Here is a 21449-nt window from a genome sequence, read left to right as displayed (position 1 = left end):
CATCTCTTCTGAATAAAACGATGCCTGAATGACCGTTCTAGCCTCTACGGTTAGGAAATTATGGCCATTTGTTCGAGGGGAATCCTGAATGTCAGAAATACACTGAAGAAAACTCACACCTCTCTCTGTGTCTGTGTGTGTAAGGGCTGACTACAGCAGGTGCAGCTAATTTAACTGACCTTCATATACCAAGCCCAGACTCTCCACAGCTCCTGTTCCCTTTACTCTCTGTGTATGTGTGTCTGTGTATCAATATTTCTCCTATGTTTAGGTATTACTCCTCAATCATAGTATTTCTGCTAAAGCAAAGTACTTCTACTACATCTTAGTACTTCTGCTAAATCATAGTATTTCTGCTAATTCATAGTATTTTTGCAAAATCATGGTATTTGTGCAAAATCATGGTTTTGGGGCCAAATATTTCTGTTATTTTATAATATATGTGCTGAATATATTATATGTGCAAAATCATAGTATTTATCCCAAATTATAGTATTTATGCCAAATTACAGTATTTCTGCTAAAACGCAGAAATAGTACCTTTTAGCAGGAATTTCTACCAAAAGATAGTACTTCTGCTAAATCAGAGTATTCCTGCCAAATCATAGTATTTGTACTAAATCATAGTACTTGTGCCAAATCATAGTATTTATACCCAATCAAAGTATTTCTGCTAAATCATAGCATTTGTGCCAAATCATGGTATTTGTGCAAAAACATAGTATGTCTGCAAAACCATAGTATATCTCTTATGTTATAGTATTACTACTAAGGCATAGTATTTCTGCCAAATCATAGTATGTGTGCCAAATCGCAGTATTTATACCAAATCACAGTATTTGTGGTAAAACATAGTATTTCTGCCATATTGTGGTATTTGTGCAAGAACATTGAACTGTTATGTTATAGTATTACTACTAAGTCATAGTATTTCTGCCAAATCATAGTATTTGTGCCAAAGCATCGTATTTGTATAGAGTCATAGTATTTCTTCTAAGTCATAGTATTTCAATCAAATCTCAGTAGTTGTTGTTAAAACGCAGTATTATTGCCAAATCATAGTATTTGTACCCAATCTTAGTATTTCTGCTAAATCATAGCATTTGTTCCAAATCATGGTATTTGTGAAAAAACATAGTATGTCTGCAAAACCATAGTATATCTCTTATGTTATAGAATTACTACTAAGGCATAGTATTTCTGCCAAATCATAGTATTTGTACTAAATCATAGTACTTGTGCCAAATCATAGTATTTGTTGCACATCATAGTATTGGAACCAAAACATAGTATTTGTCCCAAAGCATCGTATTTGTATGGAGTAATAGTATTTCTTCTAAATCATAGTATTTCAATCAAATCTCAGTAGTTGTGTTAAAATGCAGTATTATTGCCAAATCATAGTATTTGTACCCAATCATAGTATTTTTGCCAAATCGTGGTATTTGTGCCCAATTAATAATTCTGTTATGTTATAGTATTACTACTAAGTCGTAGAATATCTGTTATGTTATAGTGTATCTGCAGAATATAGTATGTGTGCCAAATCGTAGTATTTACACCAAATCACAGTATTTTTGCTAAAACATAGTATTTCTGCCATATTGTGGTATTTGTGCAAGAACATTGAACTGTTATGTTATAGTATTACTACTAAGTCATAGTATTTCTGCGTTGTTATAGTATTTGTGCTAAAACGTAGTATCTCTGCCAAGTCATAGAATTAATGCAATTTCATAGTTTTTTTTTAGGAAATCTGTTATGTTATAGTATTACTACTAAGTCATAGTATTTCTGCCAAATCATAGTATTTGTACTAAATCATAGTACTTGTGCCAAATCATAGTATTTGTTGCACATCATAGTATTAGAACCAAAACATAGTATTTGTCCCAAAGTATCGTATTTGTATGGAGTAATAGTATTTCTTCTAAATCATAGTATTTCAATTAAATCTCAGTAGTTGTGTTAAAATGCAGTATTATTGCCAAATCATAGCATTTGTACCCAATCATAGTATTTTTGCCAAATCGTGGTATTTGTGCCCAAATAATAATTCTGTTATGTTATAGTATTACTACTAAGTTGTAGCATATCTGTTATGTTATAGTGTATCTGCGGAATATAGTATGTGTGCCAAATCATAGTATTTATACCAAATCACAGTATTTGTGCTAAAACATAGTATTTCTGCCATATTGTGGTATTTGTGCAAGAACATTGAACTGTTATGTTATAGTATTACTACTAAGTCATAGTATTTCTGCGTTGTTATAGTATTTGTGCTAAAACGTAGTATCTCTGCCAAGTCATAGAATTACTGCAATTTAATAGTTTTTTTTAGGAAATCTGTTATGTTATAGTATTACTACTCAGTCATAGTATTTCTGCCAAATCATAGTATTCGTGTGAATTTGTATACTGTAATATCACTGTATTATGTAGTGGCTAAGTAGGGGCTGTTTACTAAGTGCATCAGTGTAAATAGGTCATCTCTTGTGTTGGAGTGCCCTCTTGTGGCGCCTTTTGGGTAGTGCCTTAGTAAACGGGAACCCTGTAAAAAGTGGCATCAGACTGATTTGTAGTGGAGGAATTTGTTACCAGTTTTCTTAATCTTTAATCTGTATGCATGTTGTAATGCATACCCTGTTCTTAATCATAGAAACCACACCATATCACCTCTCCACATCCTCCTACTGTATGCCATACCTCCCTGTACCATCCATCTGACCGCAATAAACTCCACCTGTGGTAATCTAATCCCTGGATGTCAGCCTCTCCTTCTGACCGAGGATAGTTATAGTATTTGAGCCAAATCATAGTATTTGTGCTAAAACATAGTATTTCTTCCAAATCATAGTATTTGTGCCAAAGTATAGTATTTCTTCCAAATCATAGTATAACTGCACAAAAAAGGTTCTTGAGCCACATCAGTGTTTGTGCCAAATCTTAGTATTTCTTCTAAATCCTAGTAATTCTGCTCAATGATAGAATTTCTGCTATGCTTTAGTACTTTTTTCCTAGATTGTAGTACTTCTGCTAAGTCAAAGTATTTCATGTAATTCATAGTATTTCTACCAAGTCCCAATGTTTCTGCTAAATCATAAATAATGTTTTAGTACAAATTGTATGATTTGGTGGAACTTTCTGTGTTCCAGCACAAATGCTATGATTTGGCATGAAAAAAATATTATTTAGTATAAATACTAAGTTTTAGCAGAAATGCTATGTTTAAACTTTAAAAAATTCTGCTATTTCTGCTGATGTGTGTTATGACTTTTGACCATTGAAATGAATGGTACACATTATCAATGTGGTCACTGATTTTGCATGATGGGCTGAGCTGTGCTTTACCTCAGTGAGCTAAGCATCCGTTCTCAGACTTGGAGGCCTGGGTTCAAATCCAGCTTATGGCAACATTTCTTTCACTTAACAGTTAAACTTTTTTTAAACTCTTTTCAACACAAATTTCATTTTATTCACCCCTTTTCAGCAAAATTTTCAGTTTTTTTAACCCCTTTTCAGCACAAATCCAAACTTTATCAGCTCTTTTTCAGCAAAAACCTCTTTTCAGCAGAATTCTGCTCATTCAACTCTTTTCAGCAAAATTATCAGTTTTTTCTGCTGTTTTCAGAAAAAAACTCTTTTCAGCAGAATTCTGCTCATTCACCTCTTTTCAGCAGAAATTCTGCTGATGGAACTCTTTTCAGCAGAATTTTCACCCCTTTTTTTTGCCCAAATTCTGCTAGCACAATTGTCAATCTCTCCACCTTTTCTTTGTGAGAAAGTTTTTGGCTCAGTGAGCTAAATAGCTGCCCTTTGATCAGGAGGGCCAGGTTCGAATCCTGCTCAGGGCATCTTTTTTTTTTTTTTTTTTTTTGTTTCAACTTTTTCAGCTTTTTTCAGCAGATATCTTCAGCCGTTAAGGCATCCACACTGCATTTTCGCAGGAAATGCAAATTTTTCTAGTTCTAGTTTTATTTGGTTCTCCACCTTCACTTTAACAAGACAGAGCACCCCAAAATTATACAAGTTACTTTCACAGTCAGCAATAGAAAACTACTGGTCAATTGAGCATGGCGGTTTTTGTTACTACTTTTTATGCATGTGAGGTTTATTTTTTGTGGAGTCTATAAATTATACATAACCTTGATTTGCTAAAGAATATGAACAAAGTCTCTTACGTGTTTTTTCTTTTCTCTCAACAATAAAATACCAGCATAGATAATAAAAAAAATGCTCACATCCAAAAACAACCTGCAACCTGAATATTGATGCTGCTGCTGTAGGCAACATCAAAGAATATCCCCAGACTCTTTGATTCAAACTATCAAAGACTGTGGTTAGTACTAAGTAGTGGTACTGACAGATTATAGCAAAAGGTGGGCTATGAAAACAATACTTTAGAATTTGCTATGAGTAAACTTAACAGCTTGATCTTTGGCTGCCTTTATTTAGTTAGAAAATGCATTTGAAAATAGACAGGGGCAGTAGTAAATATGTGAACAACATTTCAGGACCTACATCACACCCACAACCCACAAGGGCACATTCCTTAAAGAGAAAGGTCGCTCAGGTTATCGCTTCAGCTCAGGTTTTACCTTGTTTTCTTAACCAACCAGGCAGCCACTGGTAAATGTGGATAAACACATTCAGAACAATATATACAGTCAAATCAGTGATCTTCAACGGATCATTCAGTAACGATATCAATTAACACTTTGCTAAATAAACTCTTAAAATTGCTTCTAAGCTGAATGACATTGTTGTACTCTCCACTGAACTTTATGTTTCTAATAAATACAGCAAAGTACAACAGACTTTCACTACAAGCATTTATTTTTAGGCAACAAACCAAATTACTAAAATTAACCCATTAAACCAGTATCTAACAACAAAGTCAAGAGACATTCAGCTTAACAAATATCATTAGTTTCTCTTTATGGTAAGTAACTCTGAAGCTTAAAACGAGGCAGCAAGGCATCTGAACCAAGTTAGGGCCTGAGTTGTAAACAGCAGAACAAACAAAGACAGGGTCTTTGCTGATCATCAACTATAAGTCTGAACTTCATTTAATCTATCATCTTACCCCAGCAAAGATATTTTGTAGCAAATTTCTAAAATTTCTAAAATAACTCTCTTTTTCTAATTACTTTGATGATTCTGATCAATATATTGGACATTAATCTGAAATAATATCCTACATTTGCACAGCCCTTTAAAAAAGGGCCTGAAAAGCTTACTAATAACTTTTCAGAAACAACAAAGGACATAAAAAATATTTGAAAACTTAATGAGTAATACATTTTAATAGACAGTGTTTAAACGACCACCTACAGTATGAATAGAGGATAACTTAGAAAAAAAGGAAGTTGGTCAGTTGTGTTGACAGAAAACTGTGTGATATAGGTGGTCTCTTGCTGGGTCTTTCACACAGAAAACACAGAGTGTTTTGACTTGGCAGTAGATCAGCTGTATGGTTTGCTGTAGAGAAATCCTAGGGGCTGCACACCCACAGCTGTAATCACTGTGTTTTGTCTGCACTGAAGATTGAAGACTACTGAAAGTGGAGCTGAGCACAGAATGAACTCAAGAACCACAGAACACAAACTCTCTGTCTTTCTCCTTATGACACACACACGCACACACACGCACGCGCGCAGGCAACAGCAGAGAACTACTTTCATGTGCTACTTCAAAGCATCAATTAAACAGAACAGAAGAAAACCTAGATAATAACCATAAGGTTATCCTCTTCGTAATGAGCCAAAGTATTCGTTGTGACACATCAAAACACCACACCGCTTCTAGCCAGCACATGGAAATGCATTAACACCACAGTGGGGAATAGAATGTGCCGCGGTGCATGCAAATAAGGGAGGAAGTTTTTAAGGACAAATCTTAATATTTGACGAAACCACAATGCGTTGTGACTTCAAAATGTTTTCAGAATGCTGTCTACATCAGAGCAATGAAGTTTACATACACCAGTTCTAGTTCTTACAAACAAAAGTGTCACCCTGTAGACCTACATACAGGCTTTGAAAAGAGTACTAAGGAATGCCTGAGATGCTATTCTCATATATATATTTCTTGAAATAAAGATGGCTTGTGCCTTTTTTTGTTGTTGGTTTATTTATTTTTGCTATTTTGAGCACTACAGCACGTGTCCACTAGTTCCATCATGTTCAAGAGAAGACTTCAAACCTGGTGAACTGTCTGTTAAAGCAATAAAGTTCACCTGTCTCTTTATACCTTTGGAAGAACTTTTCCTTTGGTGGGGTTGCCCTTCAATTAATTGGGGCTGCAAAGGTCCTTTTAAAGAGGTGCCTAGATGAGTTCACCAAATGGTGGCACAACACTGGTAAAAGACAAACAAACAAACAGCTCAGTGTCTATCAGTGTGTTTGGAGACACCAAGTATCTCCAGAGCTCCTCTTTTCCAAGCTACTGAAAAAAGAGCATGCATGGTTAGTAGGGGTGCAACGATACACAAAATTCACGGTTCGGTTCGGTACTTTGGTGTCACGGTTCGATATTTTTTCGATACAAAAAAAAAATGTTCATGCCTTTTTAATTTGTCATTTATTAAAATTGTAAATATATATTTTAACACAAAAGTACAGTTTTTAAATTTAACCCTAACCCTTGTGCGTGTTGTTTTTTAGCTCGTCATATTGCAGCCACAGAAATTCTTTTGTCCATGAAACCATAAAGCTGCACTTTCTTTTTGCCTTATAGTCTGATTTGTCATAACTTCTCCGTTTTGTGGTAAGCTTTTCTTTGGCTGTCACTTCTTCACCCTGACCTGTCTTATTTGGCTCAGCAGAACTAAAATATATATCTGTCTGTGAAGGTTCTCAATCATCCAGGTCATCGTAGTGAAATATATATCCTGCCGCACTCACATAAGCTCAGCGATTCTCTGCGCGATCAACCTCTCACATGTTTAAGCTGCGGGAGATTTCACTTGTCATGTTTGCATAGTAAGCTAACGATTAATAAGACGATGTCAGAGGAATTGGTGCACAAATTATCATCACTCACAGATCAGTGCTGTCGCTCTCTATACACAGTTCGCGCGATTGCAAAGTGAAAGCAAAAAAACAAGCGCAAATTCAAACACGATTTCAATATGTCACATATTGACAGTGGCTCACCCAATGACATAATTACCCAGCTACATTTCTGAAAGAATGCAAAAGCATTGACATATATTTTTCCTTCCTACAATAGCCCGACAGGCAGGGCAGAGATAGCTCCGGGACGTCGGGCTAGCGATATTGCGAGCCCTGTATCTGATTGAGGAATCACTCATCTTTGGAAAAGAGAGTTTATTACAGAGAAATGTCTCTTTCCAAAATAAAAGCTATACTATCCGCTTCTTCTGGGCTATATTCTCAGCAGCATATTAAACATATCAGGTCTCCATAAGGAGAATCCTGTGCTAACAGCTGTCTAAATGACTCGGCTAAAGTTTGTAGCATGCTTGTTGTTTTTGTCTTTGCACTAGGATGATGTCGGTGTAAATGTGCAGTCATATTCGTTGTGTTCCCACTAGTGCTTTCAGGTTAATCTCGTTGAAATAACCTTAACGCCACAACACAGCAAATCTCCGTTAACGAGCTACCCTATACAGAGGGGCTAGACGGCCAACACGTTAACGAGCTAACTGCGCTAACACACTAGCTCCCACCCATGTAACTGAGCATTGCATGGCACATCCAACATACTGTTTTACTTTAGTCCATGACTCGCTTACCTTCAGGGTCATACCTCACATGAAAACCAAAATAATTCCAAACCCCAGATCTGAATGAGGGTGGGGAGGTCCACTTCTGTCTCGCTAGCTTGCCCTGCGCTCTTCCTTCTGACCATGCTGTCTGTGTTGAGTGCTCAGTGAATCTGCGTTCGACTACTCCGCCTAGGCTGCACTCTCGAGCCTAGGCGGAGTAGTCAAATGCAGATTCACTGAGCGCTCAACACAGACAGCATTGTCAGAAGGAAAGTTGATAAAATCAATTACAAATTTTGTATTGTTCTTTTTTTTTTCTCCCCTTTGGTTTTCTTTCTTTCTCTCCCCCTCTTTCTTTCATTCTTTCCCCCTGTCCTATCCCATAGTCATGTCTGTCCCGTTTGCAACTGAAAATAAAATAAATTCATAATTATAATAAAGGTCAATCAAATGGACCAATATGATGATCCACTTAAAATAAATCCTCTTGGCATCTTTCTTGGCCTCAAGACAACAATTCTGATGGCTATAGATCCAAACGGGACACAAAAAAAAAAAAAAAATTGAAAAAAAAAATTGAAAAAAATTGTATTGTTCGATACATATGCGTACCGAACCGAAAGCACTGTATCGAACGGTTCAATATCGATACGAATATCGTTGCACCCCTAATGGTTAGCATGTCTACTCTTCCTTTTAGACCCGCTATGTACATCATGTCTTGTATTCAGAGAGAGATGCATGAAGAGGAACGTGCAATACATATCAAGGGTTTGTTTATGTATAAATGGGCTCTTTTATCAGAATGGCTTCCAAAATGGAGCGTGGCTTTCCATGTGTCACCTTGTTTTGCTGTGCGTTATTTGCAACTGCCGCGATTCATTAAACGTGTCTGCGTAAGGCATCTGACTCTGTTCATTCTGCATGAGTTGACCCGGTCACACAAGATTTCCTTCACAATACACACCAGAAGTCTCTCTTTGGAGGAAAGGGTAGCAGCTCGCAGCACTTAAATTCCAGGTCATTAGATCCAGTGTTTGTAAGGCATATCCAGCATATCTTAGTAGTACAATGGCTAGTGCATGCAATAAATTTTCTCAGGTGAAAAAAAAGAGATCATTTGGGTGTATCAGATAATTAACCTTTCTTCATAGCAACACTTCTTCAAACTCAGAAGTCTTAATAGCTTGCACAATGCAAGCATTGAGGTCATTGTGTGTAATACTATTGTTGACTTGTATCTGTGTGAAACATGGTGAAGAAAACAGGAGTTTGGCAAAGATGCTCTTAGACAGATTTAAAGTACAAGATAGATCAATTTACTATCTGCAAAAGGCTCCACTTACCATATAATATTCTAAAAAAAAAGACAATTTAGATAGCTGCAAGCTAAACACATGTTTTGCTGATCATAATTTTCTGCCATCACCACAAGAGCAAGTAACATTTAAATTAAAGAGAAGAAAAAAAAATTATCCAGATCAAAGTTTTGGATGCAATTACATTTGCCTGAAATCTGACTAAAACGATGATGGATTGAGCAATCAGAGTGCAGTTTGCATCATATAACCGCTTTCATTGTGCAGAACTGTATTCTTTTTCTTGATATTAGTTATTATTATCTGTAATACATTTCTATTAATGGAAACAGTGATGACTGTGTAACAGGAAAATTTATGCATAAAAAAAAAAAATCTGAGTCCAGGTATGAGATGGTGCTACAAGAAACTAGGCCAATATGTGCTGACAGGGAAGCAAGAAATGTTGCCACAAAGCAAAATTTCAATATGCAGACTTGTGGATGCCAGTAGAAGAGTAGATGAACAGCTGCAGGGTTTAGCTGAGCTGACACAACTGCTACTGTAGTTTTCCACACATTCAGTTACAGTTTTTTTGTAACATCAATCTGAAGCAAGTTAACCAGCGGACTGTGATTAGTCAGCTATAACCATATTTATCGGACAATCCTGCACTCGTGCAACTCGTGTGCCCACAACACTTTGTATTTGGTCTTGTTCCAACCCCAATACAGATTCAGGCAAGAATCTACAATTCACCCTAATGACTGATCATTAATGGCATGCTTTCCCCACCGTCTCTCAGGTTCCAGTAAAAAATGTGTTCAACTGCTGGAAATTGTTGTGTGTGCTGCTGGTTGTTGATGCCCCACGCATCATATTCTTACAGTACCTACTGTTTTTCCTCCCACTCAGACACTGAGGACAAGAGCTTTCCTATTCTGCAGACTCATCAGCTGCCTGTGTTCTCCCTATTAGCATTTTAACTTCCTGAATCTCATGTTACAAATCATCAGTATGATATAGAAACTGACTATAATGACTGCAGTGTCTTATCTAACAGTTTGGGGGGAGGGACAAAAAAACAAACAAACAAAAAAAAACAGTGAAATCTTGTGCTCTTTTCTTTGTGTAGTGACACAGGGCTCAGGCTCCGGGCTCCAAATATGTCTTAAGGATAAAATGAACCTATAGTCCATAAATTTAAAATGCTTTTGGGAGTTAGACATATGATTATTCTGACTTGGGAGTGTGCCTCAATGTTTCTTTTAAGAATTGCAGTGATACACAAATCCCTTCAAGTAGTAAAAAACAAAGCAAAATAAGACTTTTTTGTCTTTATTGTTACCACCCATATTCCATGGCAGATAACAATCAACCTGTGTGGTCATGTCATTTATGTCAGTGACATTATTTCCACAAGCTCAGTTAAACCAGCTCTTGTCACTTCTCATCAACTATACTTGGGCTGTATCGTGCTCTACCTGTCTGTCCCACTTAGTTAGATTTGCATATGGATTCTTGTATTGTTGCGAGAGATACACCCCAGTGTTCATGTTCATGTTACACTGCCAAACGTATTAATAGGTGATAAAAAAGAAGAAAATAAAGTGTGTGTGTGTGTGTGTAAGCATATGCAAATACACACTGCAGAAAAGAGAATTAATAAAAATTCTAAATATTCCAAGTACAAATACAAAGTTCTACCAAGCTAAGAAATAGAAAATAGAAAAGTTTCTGTCAACCCGCAATCTACTTTCCTTGGTGCTTCTCATTAAATCTGATGTAATTAATTAATTTCCCTTATGCAGCACTAACCAAAAGATATGACCAATAACTTTTCACCTTTAACTGCTCATAGTAAGTGCTTCTTCTATTATCATGTGGCCCATACTTCGACACTTGTGACACTGTTTCACCTCTAATTATATGCTCTCAAAGGAGACTCTTACTATTGACACCAGAGAGGACATCTCTCAATGACACCCTTCACTCTGTTGAGGCTACATGGATTTAATGGTAAACTTAACCTTATATCTACTACATAAGTAATGCATAACAGCAAAGGAAATGTATGTAGTACATTAGATGCTAACTTTATGGTGATAACTGTCTAGGGTATATGCTAGACCAGTGTTTTCCAACCTTTTGGTGCCATGGCACACCACCAAACAAAAATGTCACAAAAGGTATATTGATCATTTTTCCCCGTGCACCAGACATAGCGGAATTGGTTGAGTTTGTCCCCAGTATACCTTTTTTGCTTTCTTCTGATCACTACTCATGCTAGGACCTTCATCTGGGTCGAAAATTTTCAGCAGGACCAAGATGAAAGCCCTAACTTTTTCTTTTCAAATATTTATCAATTTATGCGCTGTGTTGTCTCACTCACGGCATGACTATTATGTAATTTCTCCTTCGTCTTCTTCTGTTTCACTGGCAGTTGTCAACACATTTAATTAGAGCAGGTAGCTGTACTGCCCTCTAGTGGAAGAGAATGTAATTGTTCTGCCCGTTACTCATGCAGGTCGCTTAAAGCAGCGGTCCCCAACCCCCGGCCCATGGATCGGTCGTTTGGTACTGGGCCACAAGAGTTGAGGCTCAGGCGTCAAATTTATGCTTTTTTATCTTTTTTTTTTTTTTTTTTCGTTTTTATCGTTAATTCAGTTTCCCTGGGTCTTTTCCCGTGTGTTATGAATAAAAATTTGGTTTTTTTGGTACTGGTACTGGTTTTATTTTGTTGTATTTATCCGCGACACCTTAAAGGCCGGTCCGTGAAAATATTGTCGGACATAAACTGGTCTGTGGTGCAAAAAAGGTTGGGGACCGCTATCTTAGATTACTAATCAGGTGGAACCAGATAATCTTCCACAGCACACCTGATCATTTCTCACGGCACACCTATGTGCCACAGCACAGTGGTTGGGAAACACTGCACTAGACTACCTTACTATGCTTATTAGAACTTTTTTCAAATTATTCTTTCAGATAAGAAGCCCTATTTATTTCAGGTAAATTTCTGATAATTACTGGAGTGAACTTGCTCTTCCAAATCATATTTGATGAAATAAAGCCAAACAAATTATAAACTGACAGAAATGATAATTGATGAGGTTAAGACTGTATAGTCAATATTTAAACATGTTACTGCAGAACGTAATCGAAGTGACTCTTATAATGCATAAACAAGTGATGGTATGTCTATGCACTGTAGTGGATAAATGAAAGCCTGATACTGTAGGTTAAATGCATTGTGCATGTGACCTCTATGATGATTATGCTGAAGCAATGAAAGCACCAAAGATGTGAATGCCGAATAATGAACTGAATTCAAAACTGGATAGTCTAGTTATTCTGCATAATTTTCTGTGGACAAACTTGTGATTGTGTATGCACAGACACAGATAAATGATTAATGACTACTAATATATTGATTATTTGGACTGGAAATTACCCAGAGGACTACAGATGGAATGCACTGGTAATAAACTGTCCTGTGTATCGTTATTGTTAAACAATAAACAAAATTAATAAATTATCACCCCATCATTATCACTTAGGTCACAAACTATTAGTATCAAGTGGAAAGGATTAACACATACTGTCCAGTATATAGCGTAAAATGAAAAGGAACATGCAAATCCTCTTGTGGTGTCTGTAGTATGTTTTTAACAAAAAATTCAAATTTTTTAATGACTTTGTGTCCTACCTCTGGTGTGGCTCAGGACCCTCCGGCGGCCTGTTGACGAGCTGTGCATGACATGCTGGTAGTGAGACATGTCTGTTGGAGTGTTGGGAACACGGAAACTGTCCTGGAATCTCTGCATCAAATCCTCGACTGACTCGGTGTTTGGGTCAATGGCTATGAAAAAGAGATGCAAAGTGAAAATGGCAGCCATGTCAAAAGGCTTTAAAGTAACACTGTGACAAATGCTCAAGATATTCTAAAGAGATATGCACGGATACAAAGAAGCAAAACAAATGTAGCTTGCATTCTTTTTGTTTTTTAGGAAAGATGGGGGATTAATGTCTGATATACATGTAACACTAGGTTGTGTGCCTGTGTTGATACTGTATCAAGAAAAGAAAAGAAAAGACATCTAGTCAGTTTTAGTTTTTTAGGGGTTTTTTGTTTTGGGGTTTGTTTTTTTTCCTGGACTTTAAATGATTCCATCAATTCAATATTGCCTCATCTCTACAGGGATCCTGCCAGCGCTTCCCCTGATGGCTCAGTTTCACTCTTCCTGATGAATGACTCCAAAACAACTGGTTGTGGGGAAAGCAGGGAGAACAGAAAGAGCAGGTTTTTTTTCTTTACAGATTGAATTTAACAATAGAAAGGACAAACAATTTCTATGACTTGTTCAGATGTCCTGGCTCATTTACAACAACAAAAACGAGAACAGAAAACATTACGAGTTAAGACTATTTTCCTCTTATTGCTTCCGAAGCACACAAAAAGGTTGAAACTGAAACATTAGATAAACACACACACACACACATATATACATATACATATATATTAGGAGTGCAACGATACACAAAATTCACAGTTCGGTTCGATACTTTGGTGTCACGGTTCGATATTTTTTCGATACAAAAAAAAAAGTTCATGCTTTTTTAAATTTGTCATTTACTAAAATTATAAATATATATTTTAACTCAAAAGTACAGTTTTTAAATTTAATGTTGCTGAAACAACAAAGTAATAATAAATAAATAAATATATCTGATCGAGAAATCACTCATCTTTGGAAAAGAGAGTTTATTACAGAGAAATGGCTCTTTCCAAAATAAAAGCTATACTATACACTTCTTCTGGGCTATATTCTCAGCAGCATATTAAACATATCAGGTCCCCATAAGGAGAATCATGTGCTAACGGCTGTCTAAATGACTCGGGTAAAGTTTGTAGCATGCATGCTTGTTGTTTTTGTCTGCTTCCACTTGTCTTTGCACTAGGATGATGTCAGAATAAATGTGCAGTCATATTCGTTGTGTTCCCACTAGTGCTGTCAGCTTTAATCTCGTTGAAATGACGTTAACGCCACAACAGGCAAATCTCCGTTAACCAGCTACCGCGGATCGCCCCGTGCGTGGGGCTGGACCGCCAACACGTTAACGAGCTAACTGCGCTAACACACTAGTTCCCACCAATGTAATTGAGCATTGCGTGGCACATCCGACATACTGTTTTACTTTAGTCCATGACGCGCTTACCTTCAGGGTCATACGTCACATGAAGACCAAAATAGTTCCAAACGCTACATCTGAATGAGGGTGGGGGAGGTTCAATTTGCCATGTTGCAAGGAGAGCTTAACTTATGTCTGCTAGCTTGCCCTGCGCTCAGTGAATCTATATATATATATATAGATATATATACAGTGGGGCAAAAAAGTATTTAGTCAGCCACCGATTGTGCAAGTTCCCCCACTTAAAATGATGACAGAGGTCAGTAATTTGCACCAGAGGTACACTTCAACTGTGAGAGACAGAATGTGAAAAAAAAATCCATGAATCCACATGGTAGGATTTGTAAAGAATTTATTCGTAAATCAGGGTGGAAAATAAGTATTTGGTCAATAACAAAAATACAACTCAATACTTTGTAACATAACCTTTGTTGGCAATAACAGAGGTCAAACGTTTACTATAGGTCTTTACCAGGTTTGCACACACAGTAGCTGGTATTTTGGCCCATTCCTCCATGCAGATCTTCTCGAGAGCAGTGATGTTTTGGGGCTGTCGCCGAGCAACACGGACTTTCAACTCCCGCCACAGATTTTCTATGGGGTTGAGGTCTGGAGACTGGCTAGGCCACTCCAGGACTTTCAAATGCTTCTTACGGAGCCACTCCTTTGTTGCCCGGGCGGTGTGTTTTGGATCATTGTCATGTTGGAAGACCCAGCCTCGTTTCATCTTCAAAGTTCTCACTGATGGAAGGAGGTTTTGGCTCAAAATCTCACGATACATGGCCCCATTCATTCTGTCCTTAACACGGATCAGTCGTCCTGTCCCCTTGGCAGAAAAACAGCCCCATAGCATGATGTTTCCACCCCCATGCTTCACAGTAGGTATGGTGTTCTTGGGATGCAACTCAGTATTCTTCTTCCTCCAAACACGACGAGTTGAGTTTATACCAAAAAGTTCTACTTTGGTTTCATCTGACCACATGACATTCTCCCAATCCTCTGCTGTATCATCCATGTGCTCTCTGGCAAACTTCAGACGGGCCTGGACATGCACTGGCTTCAGCAGCGGAACACGTGTGGCACTGTGGGATTTGATTCCCTGCCGTTGTAGTGTGTTACTGATGGTGACCTTTGTTACTTTGGTCCCAGCTCTCTGCAGGTCATTCACCAGGTCTCCCCGTGTGGTTCTGGGATCTTTGCTCACCGTTCTCATGATCATTTTGACCCCACGGGATGAGATCTTGCGTGGAGCCCCAGATATAGGGAGATTATCAGTGGTCTTGTATGTCTTCCATTTTCTGATGATTGCTCCCACAGTTGATTTTTTCACACCAAGCTGCTTGCCTATTGTAGATTCACTCTTCCCAGTCTGGTGCAGGTCTACAATAATTTTCCTGGTGTCCTTCGAAAGCTCTTTGGTCTTGGCCATGGCGGAGTTTGGAGTCTGACTGTTTGAGGCTGTGGACAGGTGTCTTTTATACAGATGATGAGTTCAAACAGGTGCCATTCATACAGGTAACGAGTGGGGGACAGAAAAGCTTCTTACAGAAGACGTTACAGGTCTGTGAGAGCCAGAGATTTTCCTTGTTTGAGGTGACCAAATACTTATTTTCCACCCTGATTTACGAATAAATTCTTTACAAATCCTACCATGTGGATTCATGGATTTTTTTTTTTCACATTCTGTCTCTCACAGTTGAAGTGTACCTCTGGTGCAAATTACTGACTTCTGTCATCATTTTAAGTGGGGGAACTTGCACAATCGGTGGCTGACTAAATACTTTTTTGCCCCACTGTGTGTGTGTGTATATATATATATATATATATATATATATATATATATATATATATATATATGTGTGTGAATAATAGATAGATTATATATTATAATTTATATGTATGTATACAAAGTGTGCTTGTGTGCTACACAATGTTTTTGACACATCTTAGGCCTTCAATATATGCAACCTCTAATGATTTCACTGTCTGCAGGCATTAACAGTGGCTGTAAAAAAGAAATCCTTCAAGGAAAACTGTGAAAACAGCTCTGTCCCCAAACTTACAGTACAGCCAACTCCAAATGATGTGGCCATTCATCACCCCAACTACCAGTACCCCCACCTATCATCATCATCTTTTGATCTGTCAGTCTGGCTCTGAGGTGCGCTCTGTCCATGAATAATGGTGATGTGGTGCTCCCAGTCGATGCTCATCATACATGCCAATGAGGAGGCAAAAGCAGAGGAAGAGGGAGATGAAGAAGATGGAGGTTAAAGTGAGGAGGCAGAAGTATTTACACTGATTTTGATTTTAAATGCAACCAGTAGCAGAGGCAATGCAGGTTGCTAGAGAACAAAATACTATCTTTGAGTCATATGTATTTGTTTCAAAACATTTGTGGTTAAACTGAGCTGAATATAACTACGCTTTCTAGAAACCACCACATCCCCAAATGTGCCTTATGTGTCCTATCTTCAAGCCACCAAGTAGATACACTCCCTTGATAAATTACACACAAAGGATTATGTTCATAATGTCCATTTGTTTCAGACACAGCTTTATTCTAGATATCTGAAATACTATTTGGTGTTTCACATAAAAAAATAACGCCATGCAGCATCACCCCTCTGTTAGCTTTGCATATATATTTGTAACTTTATTACTTTGTCTGACACAATAATGAAGTGCACTGGACACAATATCTTTAAGCTCCTTGGCCAGGGTGTTACTTTATTGAGTAATCCAGTGGCTCCCAGTCGATGTGCATCATACATGCCAATGAGAGGGCAAAAACAGAAGAGGGAAATGAAGAAAACGGAGGTTAAAGTGGCAAGTTATTTAAGTATTTACACAGATTTTGATTTAAAAAATAGATTTTGGGTGTAGTTTTGGTTTTAAATGGAACCAGGAACAGAATAATATGTCTTTGAGTCATAAGTATTTATTTCTAAACATGTGTGATTAAACTAAGTTGAATATACTATTATTATTTCACATCAAAATACAACCTGATGCAATAGATAAGAGGAAGAGATAGAGGCATACATGCATTTTGGTTTATGCCCATGCATTTAAATTTAGGTGTTGTTTTTAAATTTCCAGACACCATTCATCCCCAAACAGATCCTTATTTGTGCTCTAGGTTCATGCCAAAAAGCAGATGCAAAGAATTATGTTCATAACGTCCAACTTGTAACAGACAAGCCTTTTTTTAAATGTTTGAATAATTATTTGGTCCTTCATATTAAAACAAAACAATACCATGCAGTATTAGCCTGTGCTAGATAATTCCTACTTTTGTGTAACTTTCTTCTGACACAGTAAACAGCAATAATGAAGCACACTGGCCACCGTGTGTTTAAGCTCTTCTGTCTGGTTGTTAGCCTATTTAGTGATCCAATACTTATAAACATGTAATGACAAAAGCAATGTCAATTATGCAGCAGTATCAGTTGCTACATAACTGATATTAAACATTAATATTGATTATGCAACAAATGTACTTTTAACCTAAAATTAAAAGAGAACCAAACATGATGCTGTTGTTCATTGTTTACACACAGCTGTGTGACAAATTAAAGGAAAGTGGGGTACTGGTTGCGGGAACTGCTGTCCCATAAATCAGTTCCTAATCTATCACAGGTTTTTATTTGAGCTGAGCTCTAGTGTCCCATAGATAAGACACCATCTTTCTGGAAGAGACAGCTCTGGTTAGATGTTCCAAAATACAATTTTTAATCATAAAAGCATAAATAAAGCAAACGAATTAAGTAACAATATACAAATGGTTGACCCAAACCACGTCTAGCTATAGTAGTCAAGATACAGCATTGTGTACAGATGAGATCCCAGATGCCCAGAAAGCAGCCAACATGCAGTTGACCTAAAGGTAGCCTAAGGGGGTAAAAAAAAAAGAACTGCAACTTCAGTGTAAGTCTTAGGAAAATGGCAATATTGTATTCATTTGTTAAGAAGAAATATGCACTGATAATCAGTGCAAGAAAAAAAAAGGTTTTGTTCTGTATATCCGGTTCTTTCAAGTCCACCACTATACTGGACCCCAAAGGTTAAAGTGACCAGATGCATAATAGCCTTAGTGAGCGCCATTAGCTGTGACATTCATGCTAGTGTTTGGTCCTCATAGTCAGCAAACAAACAACAAGGGCGGGGAATCTGTTATATAGGCTTTGATCTGTCATGACTGAGGAGAAGTTGTGATACCATGTTTAAGGTTAACTGCTTGCATGCATATTTCATGGTTTAAAAGTCTTTATCTGTTTCTTTTTTAGATCCCAAGGGAGAATAAATGTTAGAGAATAAAGAATAAATGCTAGGTCAAACAGAAGTGCTTAGAGCCACAGTCTCCTTGAAATAAATTTAATTTGTCTCGAAAGGTTGTCAAGAAACTTTCTCCTACATTTTCCCCTCGAAGAAACATACAAAATCTTAAAATAACAATTAAAAAAAATGTAATTATGAATTTATGGATGTATACTTCAGTATTGTATACAACAGGAATGACAAAAATATGTTTGCCTGTACTTTTTTTCTGTTGTCTTTCTCCAGTACAATCTCTTCCTATTTTTTGGGTCGCTCTTCATTTCTCATTTCTGTCAGAGAAAACTATCAAGATATTTTATTCTGACATTTGTTTCTCCCTAGACCCCAAGTCCACCGGCTTCTCATTTTGAGTTCAATGTCAGCTAAAGCTCTGTTGCCTCAATTTTCTCCTTTTCATCTCCCTTATCTGCAGTCACTCCCTTATCAGTGCTGAGTATGTGTTAACAGTGTCTCATAAGCAGCGGATGTCAACAGCATGCTGCCTCAGTCAACTTATTCCTGGTGGTCTCATGATGCCCACTACAAGGCAATAACAATTCTCAATTTTCTGTTATTGTTCAGAAGCACAATTCTGCTTGTTTATGGTTTATGCAGGCTTTTGCAAAAGTGTGTATTAGCTGGCATGCAATTGCTTTTGTATATAAATATTTACAGATAGCTTAACTTCTACCCACTTTTACTTCCAACTTCCTCTTTATGGAGGAAGTAGTTGCATGGAAAGCAGAGCGGTTTGCACAGAGTGATCTCCAAACCCAGCTTTCACATTTAGACTGGACTTCATATTGATATAATGATAGTGAAAATGCTATCACACCAACTATTTTCATTACAGTCACAAAGTAGGCTAATTCAAAACTTGTTAATAAATTACCTTACATACTAGCTAAATGTTAATATCTCAAAGACAAAATCTGTCCTTTTAAACTGCCATGACCATGGAAACTATCTGAGAGGAAAGTGTCTGAAGTGTCCACTCCAAACATACTGCAATCTGCCTGTTTCTCCTCCTCCATCTTTTGCAACTCACATTGTCTGGCTTCCCCTGGGAGCTCATTGTTGAGCAATCCACTAAAATAGGATCGAGGAAGGTAAAATATGCTGCAATTTGCTTTCTGATGGACATGTACTTGGTGTTCTCATTAGGTTGCAGTAAGGTGACAGGAAAGCATCACTACTCAGGCAAAAAAAAAAAAAAAGCGCTAGCATTTGCAAACTATTCAGTGCCAACAGTGTTCATCAACAAATAAGTAAAATCAGTAAAAATAATTAACAAGATTTACTCAGATTGCTTTTTCTTTTGTTGATGGCATTTGGTGTGCTTTTCCAAACCTATTTTTGTAGAAACAAAATTCAACTAGAGTGTTAGATTTGATCTAAATTATTCCATTTTAACATTGACAAATTTGTCAGTAATTACAAAAGAAAGCTAGCAACACGAATTAGTAAAATGTTGGGATCATAACGCAGGCTGAATTGTCATTGTTAACTTAGGACAAGACGTTTGATTATTTTATCAAAATATTAAGTAAGGTGAAAATATTTTGAAAATAGTAGAACAAAATAATGGTGGTTGATGTTGTCACAATCACCAGGGCAGATTGCATAAACTAATGTATCATGACATTTTTTTTCCACAGCAAAACATGATGGTAAATCACTAATTTGCAGAAGCAGAGGTTTCTAAAATTGTACCGCTGGGTAAAAATCTGATACAACCATGCCTGTACCTTGACAGAAAATGAAATCCAGCACCAGGAAGAGAAACATTTGTTCTGTCAGCAAAAAGTGCATTGAAGGATCAGCTCCTCCAACAAGCCAAATGAACAATGACTAGGCCATCTTCCACTAAATTGCTGATACAGCCCATGGGAATTACTGTTTGTGAGAAACTGAAACCTTTAACCATGACTCTTTGTCTATAAATAGTGCTTGACCCTATTTCTCTTAGGCTCAAAAGACAATTCCTCTCTGCGGAAAGTCAGTGAAACACAAGGCAACATTTTCAGGCTTCTCATCCATGTCCCATGCCCTGAGGCAGGTGGTGATAAAGCATGTATTGGAGCTTAGGAGATGGCTTGGGCTCTGTTTCTATACATGCACACTAAATTGTATCTTAGCAGGTGACAATAGGTTGCTTGTCCTATTATACCCCATTTCAATCCAAACTGCTTGTTATAAAGGTCATTTATAACAAGCAGTTTAGGCTGGCTTGTCCAACATGAGTTTTCATGAACTGAAATCTGGTAGGGCCTCAGCATCCACATGACAGAAAACATAACAAACAAATAAAAAAATAACAGCACCAACAAAAACAAAAATCATGGATAGACCAAAACAATTGTTGTGGTATCTACTTTCAATTCAAGCCTACCTCTTTCACATACATGTTTTAACATCTAGAGTAAGTTATGTATCTTTCCTATTCTTAGCCATCCTGCCTAGAAGCCAAACAGCATTCATATTCACGGAGGCATGCAGTCACAAGGGAAATGACGGGAATATTTGTGTAGATCTTTAGACCCTACAAACCCCTGCCGCTTTAATTTGGAGAAAGTCTGCAGGAAGAAAAGAAGCTGAGAGCCCAAGAAATTAAATTCCTGCAGATTTCAATTTTTTTATTATGTTTCAGTCTCTTCCTCACTTCCTCACATATTTTCTGTGCTTTTACCTCTGACACGCAGACGCACATGCAGACACATGCACTTCCTCTAGTCACATCTCTATTCCCCTGGCTTTCTCTCGTCTTTCACAGCTTGGGGAGCAAATGGGTACAGAGAAGATCAATGGGGGTGAGTGGGATGGTTGTGTGGGGTTGTGGGTAGGGGTTGGATAGGGTAGGGAGTTCACACTAGCTCTGATTCCCACTGTGATTTAATACATTT

At 37.4% G+C, this 21449-nt stretch overlaps 1 protein-coding gene across 2 annotated transcripts in view; it reads right to left on the bottom strand.

Moving 5' to 3' along the window:
• Nucleotides 1-21449, bottom strand: part of astn2 (astrotactin 2) — a 299114-nt gene that overhangs the window by 186293 nt on the left and 91372 nt on the right. For both annotated transcript variants that reach the window (XM_080304251.1, XM_026173680.2), the window contains exon 4: nt 12743-12895. In XM_080304251.1, the coding sequence (XP_080160377.1) occupies nt 12743-12895 (153 nt within the window). The remainder of the gene's footprint in view (nt 1-12742; nt 12896-21449) is intronic.

This window comes from Astatotilapia calliptera, chromosome 7 (assembly GCF_964374335.1).
Source record: "Astatotilapia calliptera chromosome 7, fAstCal68.1, whole genome shotgun sequence".
In the NCBI taxonomy this organism is placed as follows: Eukaryota; Metazoa; Chordata; class Actinopteri; order Cichliformes; family Cichlidae; genus Astatotilapia; species Astatotilapia calliptera.
This window is presented reverse-complemented; position numbering and strand designations above follow the sequence as displayed.